Source organism: Bufo bufo, chromosome 3 (genome assembly GCF_905171765.1).
Source record: "Bufo bufo chromosome 3, aBufBuf1.1, whole genome shotgun sequence".
Taxonomy (NCBI): Eukaryota; Metazoa; Chordata; class Amphibia; order Anura; family Bufonidae; genus Bufo; species Bufo bufo.
In genome coordinates, this window is record NC_053391.1 from 222,649,969 (window position 1) to 222,662,750 (window position 12,782).

The 12,782-nt window shown below is 45.8% G+C and overlaps 1 protein-coding gene across 1 annotated transcript in view; it reads right to left on the bottom strand.

Moving 5' to 3' along the window:
• Positions 1-5,996, bottom strand: part of CDK18 (cyclin dependent kinase 18) — a 149,714-nt gene extending 143,718 nt beyond the window's left edge. The window contains exon 1 of the mRNA XM_040423973.1: positions 5,771-5,996. Coding sequence (XP_040279907.1) covers positions 5,771-5,986 — 216 coding nt within the window. The 5' untranslated portion in view covers positions 5,987-5,996. The remainder of the gene's footprint in view (positions 1-5,770) is intronic.
• Positions 5,997-12,782: the final 6,786 nt, after the last annotated feature.

The following is a 12,782-nucleotide window of genomic DNA, read 5'->3' on the forward strand; positions in this document are numbered from 1 at the left end:
GTCAGCATTTTGCGGACATATTCTATCTTTTTGCGGAATAGACATACAGATGCAGAAAGCACAAACATGATCTGTGTGCTTTCAGCATCCGTATGTCCATTCCGCATACTTGTCTGCAAAATGTCAACCTTGGACCCGCTGAAGTCAATGGGTCTGTAAAGAATGAAGATGTAACTTATTTTACGGATTCACAATTTTTGGACTGTAGAATACATACGGTTTTGTGCATGAGGCCTTAAGGCTGTTAGATTTTGTTTCCGAGACCCCCCTGGAAAGAAGTTCAATAGATATACTAGAACAGTCCTAACCCAAGTTTCACAGCTTGCCTCTAAGGCCTCTAGTATACGACTGTATTTTCAGTCCGCACGCATCTTATACGCATTTTTTACGGATCGCACACGGACCTATTCAAGGAATTCACATCTGTGCAGCCACAATATATGGGGTTCGGACCGCGCTTCTGGTCCAGGTCAGTATGCAAGTTCTTAGTCCTTCTTACTTCCTCGTTTACAAAGAGAGCCTGAGGGCTGCAAATATCCCTCAAGTAGATATCCTGCAACCAATGGAATTATAATAGTGTGAGTCCGTATGTAACAGTAACCTGCATTGCACTGATTATACTCACACAATGCGCATCACACAAGGCGTAAATGTAATCCCTCCGCGGTAAGTTGTTCTTGTTCTATCAGAACAGCCACGTTTCCATGCAATCTGGTTAGATCCCCACACGGACTCAAAGGATGTATACCTCAGACAAATCTATATTTCTTTTCTTCAGATTCCTGAAAATTTTAAGACAACTTTCTTAAAACAACTTTTTAAAACACATAAAATTCCCAGCGTCTGCTGCTTCTGCCCGACCCGGCTTTCACTCCTAGAGCTTCGTCAGGGGCACACTTGTTTTCACCCTCCCCCTCCTTTTTATTCGTCCATTATAATTAATCAGGAGTCAGGTGTGTTCCTCCACAGTGTTTTCCTATCCTGCTATTAACCCTATACTGGACTCTCCTCATCCCCAGGGGAAAGAAGGCGGATGTTATTAAGTCCCCATTCACATGAGCATGCTTTTTTTATATATAGTTTTTTACACTAATTTAATACAGCTTGCAGGTCGAAATCCACATTTAGACCTCCCGGCTGTAGTGTACCTAATTCATATATCCACTTGGTTTCTTGCCTATTGATTTTTTCCAAAAGACTGCCTCCCCTGCAATGGTTTTGTACGGATTCTACTCCCATAAACTTTAAACCTTCTGGGTTTTTTTGGTGATATTTTTTATAATGGGCCGATACTCCATGACTTTCAAGACCTTTTTTTATGTTTCTTATGTGTTCCTGTATGCAGACTTTTAGAGGTCTAATAGTCCGTCCAACATACTGGAGGCCACAAGGGCACTCCAGTACATATACAACCCCTTTACTATGACATGTCATCTCACCTACTACTTCTAGTTGTTTGTCTTTGTTGGTACTTTTGATCAGCGTACTCTTTTGTAATTTTTCTGTTCTTTTTCTGTTCTTGCATGGAATGCAAAAGCCACACCAATTAAAGCTGTTTTTCGTTTTTTTTGTTCTTATGTTTATTTTCAAAACGATTGGCGCTGTGTACCAATTTATTTTGTAAGTTGGGAGCCTTTTTATAGATGACTGTCGGTTGTTCAGGAATTACACGTCCCAATACTGGGTCATTTTTTAAAATCGACCAGTTCTTTCTGATTGCGTTTTTCAGTTCACCAGAACACTGTGTGAACTGGGTTATGAATGAAAAACGGAAATCCATGGTCTTCTCTATTCTTTTGAGTTTATTGGGGGTTCCCTCTTGTTGTTCAGTTACATCTTTTATGCACCTCTCCAGGTCTTCATTTTTATAGCCTTTTTCCACAAAGCGCTCCTTTATTACATTGCTTTGTTTTTTTTTAAATCGCCGGGTCGAGTGAAACCCGGGTCGGGCAGAAGCAGCAGACGCCGGGAATTTTATGTGTTTTAAAAAGTTGTTTTAAGAAAGTTGTCTTAAAATTTTCAGGAATCTGAAGAAAAGAAATATAGATTTGTCTGAGGTATACATCCTTTGAGTCCGTGTGGGGATCTAACCAGATTGCATGGAAACGTGGCTGTTCTGATAGAACAAGAACAACTTACCGCGGAGGGATTACATTTACGCCTTGTGTGATGCGCATTGTGTGAGTATAATCAGTGCAATGCAGGTCACTGTTACATACGGACTCACACTATTATAATTCCATTGGTTGCAGGATATCTACTTGAGGGATATTTGCAGCCCTCAGGCTCTCTTTGTAAACGAGGAAGTAAGAAGGACTAAGAACTTGCACACGGACCTGGACCAGAAGCGCGGTCCGAACCCCATATATTGTACCTGTTTATAACGTGATTGAACCCACATCACTTTTCGGACCTGCTGCATAGCATTATTGCGGACAGGTGATATATTTATTTCTTTATTACATCTGTGCAGCCGTTCCGCAAATTCTAAAACATTTCATATTATTGTCCGGTTTTGCAGACAAGAATAAGCCTTTCTACAAAGAAGTTGCAGCATGCTCACGCCACTTTACGTATTTTGCAAATCTGTGATTTGCGGACTGCAATATACATACGGTTGTCTTCATGTAGCCCAAAAGTACACTTTTTTCCCCACAAGTTTTTTTTGTCCTGAAACTGTAAAAAAAATACAAAAACTGAAATGTCACCGGGCATATGTGAACTTAGCGTTGCACGAATTGCCGTATTTCGCTCCCACAGTTATCACAGAAGTCATGCTTTTCCTGGTAGTCTGGATGGAATGTATGGAAGCCAAACCATATTTCAACACTCCCCTAGCAGTCACAGCGTTGTCGCCACTTTTCCCCCAGTAGTCCTGGCAGTGCCTCCGATCCCCGATGTCTGGACTGCCTAAACAACCCACCGATGAGACAACAAATAAGCAAGCGCTTGTAGTCGGCAGCAAATTGCTCCGCGTATACAGGAAACGTGCTGCAAAGTGAACAGGGACAAACAATCATACTATCGATGGATCATCCACCTTTCAGTTTGCGTCCACTGCTGTGAATGCCTTTTAAACGAGTGCCATGTTATATTTTTAGATGCTATATCTTCAGCCTATGCTTGTTTAGGTCCAGTCATCAGCCATAAACCACCTGTAGTCACAGCAGGGCCTGTCCCTTCCCCCAAAAGTCACGACACTGCTCTCCTCCACTCGTACCCAGTAGTCACTGTAATGTACCTTTCCCATAGAATCATATCTCCTGCAAAACGCCCTCTGCTGGCGTATCATAGGCTACTGCATGATCGATTGATGGATGCAGAAGGAGAAACATCTGACAACAGCTGTGTGCGCTCTCTGCCAAGCAGAACCAGTCTCTGAAGCATATCTTTAATGCATGAGACCCATTTGGGCAGGTTTGCCAAAGCTTGCACAAGAGAAAATCTTGGTTGGCTATGGACAGTCCCTTGCATTAGTTTTGATTATTCTCCAGTATATGTTTTCCAGGCGAGCTTCCCAAGGGAAATCCTACCATCTGTGTCCAGCTTACCTGTCACTCCTCTATATCATGTTTATTGCATGGCCTACTGAATTGGAGGGTCTGATTATTAGAAATGTTTGGAACCTATCCAGTAGTCATTTTATATTGTCAAGTTCTAGTGACATCTAGTAATATCTGAGACAGCCCACAGCTTCCTTCAGTAATATCAAAGGTCTTATCACACGTATAAGCTGGAGCATTGTAGAAAATGATCTCTTTCATCATCTGCCTTAATCTTACAACATATGTCCCACACTTGAAGAACATCGCACATGCTGTGGCCCTCTCTCATCTGCAACTATGAACATCTTTTAGCTGGGCATCCATGTTTGTGGTGATCGTTGTCATAAACCTCTAACATATGGACATCATAGAAAGGTTCCCTTTTCAAGATTCTCCTTAAGAGCCACTCTGGCAAACCCATTATTTCAATGGTCACCATGTAATGCTACATTTTACCCACTGATGCCACTGCAGGAAGCCACTTTCACACAGTCAGTGTTTCCATCAGTGATTATGAGCCAAAACCAGGAGTGAAGTCAACACTGTGTGTTTTTGACCCGCACCTGGTTTTAGGCTGACAATCACTGATGGACTGAAAAGTGGTTTCCAGGATTACAAAAAAAGCTAAAAAAAAAAAATTCTGTTAAGAAAGATGGCGCTCCTGTCCATGACCCCGGTGTCTATATACATCACTGAGGACATCGGGCACATTGATATTAAGAAGACCCCAAAATAATATGAAAAAATATCTGAAAGCTTCCAAAGGTGGACCAGAGAATATGGAACATAAGCCAGGGACCATCTTCAGGTGTCCAGAAAACTGGCCAACAACACAGTATCCCTTTAAAAACGACAGCCAGGTAAGTGGACAACAACACTGGTCACAAAAGCATTTACTAGGGACATATAATTCCAATAACTAACTTCTGCCTGGTAGTCATATGCACCTTGTATATCTAGTAGTGCATCATGACACGAAGAAACGTATTGATCTCATCCCAGTGATGACTACATGGGATTAGTCCATCTCCTATATAACCTATACATATTGTAATATTTATATGTACGCCATTGATTGACAGGTTCTCCGCTATGTAACGTCAGGGAATGATGGGTGGCATGATGATGCAAACTGATTATACATACGCTGTTGTGGAAACCACACTGCATATAGCATACACTTCATACAGGCTCAGCCGTCATCATGTGTATAGTAATGTCACCGATATACAGTACAGTATACAGCAGGAGCAGGGAGCATCCATACTGTGCTATGTATACACCATGCCCCAGGTGCCCACATACCCCCTGTACCATAGGCAAGGTGCCACAGCATTAGTATACACTGACAGGCAGCATCCACACTGAGCTATGTATACACCATGTCCCAGGTGCCCAAATACCCCCTGTACCATAGGCAAGATGCCACAGCATTAGTATACACTGACAGGCAGCATCCACACTGAGCTATGTATACACCATGTCCCAGGTGCCCACATACCCCCTGTACCATAGGCAAGATGCCACAGCATTAGTATACACTGACAGGCAGCATCCATACTGAGCTATGTATACACCATGTCCCAGGTGCCCACATACCCCCTGTACCATAGACAAGATGTCACAGCATTAGTATACACTGACAGGCAGCATCCATACTGCGCTATATATACACCATGCCCCAGGTGCCCACATACCCCCTGTACCATAGACAAGATGCCACAGCATTATTATACACTGACAGGCAGCATCCACACTGAGCTATGTATACACCATGCCCCAGGTGCCCACATACCCCCTGTACCATAGACAAGATGCCACAGCATTAGTATACACTGACAGGCAGCATCCATACTGCGCTATATATACACCATGCCCCAGGTGCCCACATACCCCCTGTACCATAGACAAGATGCCCAGCATTAGTATACACTGACAGGCAGCATCCATACTGCGCTATATATACACCATGCCCCAGGTGCCCACATACCCCCTGTACCATAGGCAAGATGCCACAGCATTAGTATACACTGACAGGCAGCATCCATACTGAGCTAGGTATACAACATGCCCCAGGTGCCCACGTACTATTGGCAAGATGCCACAGCATTAGGCAATCACAAACTTACTGAAATAAAAGTACATGCAGTGTTAACCATTTCTAGTCTGAAGACAAGCAGTGGGCACTGGGAAGCTGCCCCTTTAACAGGCACATCCCTGCTTACCTTAGCTGTGTCCCCCCTGCTCCGTGAGAGGACTGGTGGCAGCGGTGCCAGGCGCTCGGGGGATGCCCTTCCTGTCCACCTTTGCCCAGGAGCTGACAGCAGGAGAGCGAGCAGCTGCCCTGTGAATGGGAGCCAGCAGCAGCCAGCCTCCTTCCTCTGCTTACAAGCCCTTGATGTGTCACGTTGGCTCCGCCCTGGGAAAGGTCTCAGCGACATGCCAGGCTGCTGCCTGTCCTTAGGGGGGATGTGCCAGGGTCAGGGGGAGGAGATCCATGCCATCCAGATGTAGGGCAGGACACGGTGGTGACTTTGTGTGGATGGCGCTGTGTGTACATGTGATCGGAGGATTATGTAATGCTCATGTCTCTCACAAGTGTCGCTGAAAGTGAAAGTTGGCGCATCTGGACCGAGATGTCTCATCCCTATAAGGGCTTCTGTATTTTGTAGTGCCCACCTTTCCATACGTGATGTCACTGGCAGCAGATCCTTCCGTTTTCTATAGTAGGGTCTGTATGGCCTGGACCTGCTCATGCACACCAACGTATTTTCTTTCCGTGTCCGTCCCGTTTTTTTTTTTTTGCGGACCGTATGTGGAACCATTCATTTCAATGGAAGTTACTCCGTGTGCATTCCGTTCCTGTATGTCCGTTCCGCCAAAGAATAGAACGTGTCCTATTATTGTCCGCACTACGGACAAGGATGGGACTGTTCTATTAGGGGCCAGCTGTTCTGTTTCGCAAAATACGGAATGCACACGGACGTCATCTGGATTTTTTTGTGGATCTGTGTTTTGCAGACCGCAAAATACATATGGTCGTGAGACGTGCAGACCGCTGTAGTCCCAGAGATCATCTCCCCATGACAGCATTTTACTCATGAAAGCTCTTTGTTGCCCATAGCAACCCATCACCACTCCCCTTTAATTTTTTATAATGCTGCACTGAGTGGTTGCTACGGGCAACAAACACAGTTTCCGTTTTTAGAGACAGTTATCCTAAATCTCCCTCATCATATTTAGATGGTACTTGCCAACTCTCCCAGAATGTCCAAAAAGGAAAGACTCCTAGGACAAGCTGGCAAACATGGCAAATCTCCCAGGTGCCCTCCATGAGCTCTCGCCGTATGTGGCGCTGGGATGCTGCGTTATCTGACTCGCCTGCGGTGTCCAAACGTTCATTGAGGGAACGGCGAACGGAAGGGGTGTGGCCTAATAAAAGGAGATTTGTGACTGCATCATTGCTCTATTAGATGTGATGTTTCACGACTTTTACGTCACCGTGTAGCCCCAGCCGTATAACTGATGATGCATTACTAAAGGTCTGTAGGCTCCAAGCTTTGTTGGAAAGCGGTAGAATTGGTTCTGTCACTGACGGTCATGTCCTCAGGGGACGCGGGGAAGGGCTGATGTCTCATCAGAAGTCACTTTGACATTTGACTGTCTGTGTCTATCTTATAGGCCAAAGGCAGAATATAAGGAAACCATTACTGACCGTGTCACCAAGGGGAGGTGACAGTATGACTAGCCAGTAAGAGGGCATTGTGCCCAAGGGATCGCTCTGACTTTATAAGCTTTGGCAAGTAAATTCATCATTGTGTCTGAGGGGGTTAAAAGGATTTTCCAACTTTTTCGTACTGATGACATATCCTCTGGATAGGTCATCAGTATCTAACCAGTGGGGGTCTGACACCCATGACCCCGATCAGCTATTTAAGAAGGCCCGTAGCTCCGCGGCCTTCTCACAACTTACCCTAGGCCGGTGATGTCACCTTCATGGGTCACGTGGCCTAGACACAGCTTAGCCCAAAGCACAGCCAGTATACATTGTGAGTAGGCTGCAGCAGGGGTCCCAGGTGTCGGACCCCCGTCGATCAGGTACTGATGACCTATGCTGAGGGTGGGTCATCAGTGTAAGGCCTGATGCACACGAACGTATTTTGTTTCTGCGCCCGTGCCGGGTTTTTTTGTGGATAGGATGCGGATCCATTCATTTCACCGTGTGCTGTCCGCATCAGTATGTCCGTTCCGTAGCCCCGCAAAAAAAATATAACATTTCCTATTCTTGTCCATTTTAGGCATTGTTACAATGGATCCGCCCAAAAAAACGATGGCATACGGATGGCATACGTTTGTTTTTTTTTCGGATCCGCAATTTGCGAACCGCAAAACACATACGGTCGTGTGCATGTAGCCTTAAAAAGTCAGAAAACCCCTTTAAATTGGTGAACACAACCTTGAAAAGGATTCCTTTTTTAATGGCTGTTAAAAACAGATGAATTTCATTGGCTTTCCTTTTTTTTAACTCCCAGCCCCTGCAGTACCCTAAGTATACATTATGTTACCCATGCTACCCCCCAGTATAAAGAATGACTCCCTGGTGCCCCTAGTATAAGTAAAGGCCCCCACCACCACCCCTAACAATAATAATAATAAAAATTTTTTTTTATATATATATATATATATATAGATACTCACCTCATCCCCTTGCACGCGATGGACCACTCGCTCCTCACTGGAGGCAGGACCTGCGATCCCAGCGTGATGACATCATATGTGACGTCACGACGCCGGGAGTGTCAGGTCCTGCTGCCTCCAGTGCAGAGCAAGTGTTCCCACACTCAAAGTGGATGAAGTGAGTATGTTTTTTTATTTTAACCCCTAAAGGGCCTTTTTTTTTACACAGTGTTCCCATTTTTAATGGCCATTAGACTGGTGCACTCCTAAGGCCGAGTTCACATGAACGTGTGTGACCCGTGCCTGTGCTGCGGCCCGTAAATAGTGGGCCGCAATGCACGATCGCCGGCCGTAGGTCAGCCGCATCGGATCGCGGACCCATTCACTTTAATGGGTCCGCGATCCGGCCGTTCCGCAAAAAGATAGGACTTGTTCTATGTTTTAGCGGAACGGAAGTACGGGACGTAACCCCACGGAGGCACTCCGTAGTGCTTCCGAGGTGTCCCGTCCCGTGCGGCCGTTCCGCGATTCCGGATTTGCGGACCCATTGAAGTGAATGGGTCCGCATCCGTGATGCGGAATTCACACGGAACTGTGGCCGTGTATTGCGGCCTGCGATTTGCGGGCCGCAATACGGCCACAGATCACACACGTTCGTGTGAACTTAGCCTAACTTTCATTAAAAGCTGTCCTATTGATTTCAATGGGGTTCACCTGGCCATGAAAAAAACACCATGTGAATAGCCCCATAGACTTCAATTGGTTCTAAAAATGTATGTATTGTCAAGTGAACCCACCATGGGACCAGGTCACCATCTAATGTATATGAGGAGCCATTTAAGGTCGCAATCAGCGCATTTTAGGACTGGACTAGTCCCTTTCACTTGCATGGAGAGGAGCTATTAAAGTATTTTTTCTTCCCCATTGCTTACATAGCGCTAACATTCTGCAGCCCAGTATTCAGATGATCACTCAGTTGCTGGGCGCAGTATTTTCTCACACACATACATACACCTACAAGGGCCGTTTTATGGGAAGTCAATTAACCCATCAGTATGTCAACAATATGCAAATCACATCTCAGAACATGCTTTTAATCTATTAACCATAAATCTGTATGACAGAAGAGGACATTAAAGGGATTGTCTCAAGATTAAGCTGATCACTGCTGGATTCCCACGATCACGTGAATGGGGTCCTGTGCCTTTCCCATATGAATAGACCAGCAGTCGGGCATACCCACTCAGCGCTCTATATGGCTGCTCTTCTCCAGGCTTAGGCCTCATGCACACGACAGTATGTATTTTACTATACATTGTGAAAAACGGATCAGCAAAAAATACGGATGACATCAGTGTGCATTCCGTATTTTGCGGAACGGAACAGCATTCCCCTAATAGAACAGTGCTATCCTTGTCCTTAATGCAGACAATAATAGGACATGTATATGGACATACAGAAATGGAATGCACACAGAGTAGTTTCCGTTTTTTTTGCGGAACAATTGAAAATGAATGGTTCCGCATATGGTCCGCAAAAAAAAACGGAACGGACACGGGAAGAAAATACGTTCATGTGCATGAGCCCTTAAAGAGATGTACTGGAACCATGTATGCTTGACAACGCTCCATTCACACTACGGGGGACTTATGACCACTCTGTTTTCATGATCGGCGGGGCAGTTCTTGGTCACACCCCAACCAGACACTCCTCTACTACCCTGTGGATAGGTGTTAACCCATTTAAAGGTGTTTTCCTGCAATAATGATTTACGACAATGCCAAGAAGCATAGATTGTAAGTGAGAGAGGCAACCTCTGGGACCCCACCAGTTTTTGTTCCTTTTAGGCCAGATTCAGATCCCCATTTTGTTTTCTGTTCTAATCCATCAGAAGAACAGAAAATAAAAATTATTATTATTTTGAGGATCCGTTGTACACATTTAGCAATTATCACTTTGAGGACCGCAACCTTTTAAAATAATGGAGCAGAGAGTTTGCCTGCCATGAGGGAGATCGCCCTTGGGTTGCTGTATTACTAAACTATAGACTATTGGCAAAGGAAGATAACTGTCGTTTATCAGGTTTTAGTCACCTTTGAATTAGGTGGAGAGTTTCTAAGTTACCGGCTGCCCACCGTAACCAAGGACCGAAAGACCTTCTGTCAGAATACTCACTTACAGAGTATTGAAAGGCTGAGTTACAAAAACAAGATCAGGAACCAAGTACAAGTAAGAACATTACCTCTACTAAAGTGAGCTGGTGCTAACCTCTACAGTTCACCTTAAGAAGCCACCAAAGCACTCTAAGCATACCCAATACCATCAAGGGCACCTCAACTTCCATCTGGCTGGTGTTCCCTGCAATAGAGAGTGCCCCTGAGGATTTAGTGCTGTCTTCCTCATCACTGCACGCCGACCCAGGGAGCTACAAAACTGTGAGTACGACTACTACCCCCATCAGCCCACCGTGCACTCACATACTGCCCCTGCGGTCCGCTGTATGATTTTGGCATCACGAATGTCTCTGTGCCTTAAAATAAACTTTATTATCAGAAACCAGTGTCGTATACACTCTGAGCAAATTAATTACACCATGTATTGACAGCATAACCTACATATTGAAAGTGAGAGACTTTAAGTGCCTTTAATCCCCTGAAAAATGGCCTGTATGAGGCGCAAAACACATGAGAACATTATACAAAACCTTTTATTATTAATTTGACTGGTCAAAACTTGCCAAAATGAAGATTTTTGTGTCAGTAGAACTGATTGCTGTCAGTAAATGAACGTTTGATTTGTATCAAAGATGGCTGCCTGAAGCGTTCTTGTCATTTTGCTGCGCCATCACTGTGGAAAAAGCAGTGACACCCCCCCCCCTTCTAGAAGTCGGGAAAATTGAACACCGTCCTTTAAAAGTGCGGGAAAATAATTCTTACTGCGCCACCATAGACTTTCCATTATGCCGCCTGGTGGTACCGCCTCCCTTAACCACCTCCGGACCGCTGTACGCACAGACGCGCCCTAGAGGTGGTTGTTTCATTCCGAGTGGACGCGCCGGCGCGTCCTCTCGCGAGACGCGAGATTTCGGTCACAGCCGGCCCGCGCATGCGCATCGCGGGCCGGCAAAAGTTCGAGGAGAATTGCATCAGCAACCTGCCAGCCAATGATCGTCGCTGGCAGGTTGCTGATTTTTAAAAAATCGAATCACAAGCCATATAACAGATCATATTAGTAAATATGATCTGTTATATGGCTTCTCTGCTCCTGTGCTGGTCCTTTTCGTCGGTTGGATCCAGCACAGGAGCAGACTGAACTGTGAGTAGCACCAACACTACACCTTAGCCCCAGATCACCCCCTGCACCCCAATTAACCCTTTGATCACTCCTTTGATCGCCCCTGTCAATCACTAGTGAAAGACAAAAAGTGATCAGTGTAAACTGTCACTTTTTTTTTTCACTAGTATTGGCTGTTAGGTTTTAGGGAAAGTTTAGGCCCCTTGGTTAGGTAGTTAGCGTCAGTTAGCGCCCACCCCACCGCACCGCAGTCACTTTTATTCGCTGATTAGCGTATCGCTAATCAGCATTTGTACTTTTATAGTATCTGTAAGTGATCAAAACTGATCACAGTCAGATCTATAATAGTATTAGTGTCACCTTAGCTCGCCCTCCACCCAAAACGCAGTGTTTGCCCGATCAGGCCTGATCGGTCGCCCACACGTGCGTTCACCCACGCCCGCCCCACCGCAGTGACAAAAAATTATTATTTTTTGATCACTGCACATTCACTTTACACGCACTGCGGCGATAAAAAAATCAGTTTTGATATTTTTTATCAACCGCAGCGGCCTCCGGTACTTCGCTAGCCTCCCCTTTGTAAGACAGGTTTGCTTTTTTTCTTGGGTAGTCTCAGGGAATACCCCTAAATTTAGTAGTCCAAAATGTCAAACAGGGGGTATTCTTCTGAAGAGGCCTACAGGATTCTGACCCAATCGGATGAGGAATGGGAACCCTCATCTGACGAATCTAGTGGGTCAGAATATGAACCTGTAGAAAGCAGTGGCTCTCTGACCCAAAGTTCGGACGAGGAGGTTGAGGTCCCTGGCAGCACCAGGCGTACCCGGCCCCGTGTCGCTAGACCACAGGTTACACAGGATCCGCTTCAAGAGCAGCAGAGTGGGGCTGTCGCTGCCGGATCACGTGGTGAGGCATACACCAGCAGCGCAGCCCTTCCTGGACCTAGTACCAGCACTGCCGTACAACCTGGTGAAGTAGCGAGCACCAGAAGGGCAGTTGAAGCTGGTACGGTGGCACGTGCAGTAGTTACCCCGTCGCAGCCACCTCGCAGACAGGCCCGTAGAGCCCCTAGAATCCCTGAGGTGCTGGCAAACCCTGATTGGCAGTCACCAACTTCATCCGCACCTGTAGTTCCCCCTTTCACCGCCCAGTCTGGAGTTCGGGTTGAGACGGCTCAAATCGGTTCGGCCCTTGGATTTTTTGAGCTGTTCTTGACTGCGGAGCTCTTGGACTTAGTCGTGGCAGAGACAAACCGGTATGCCACAC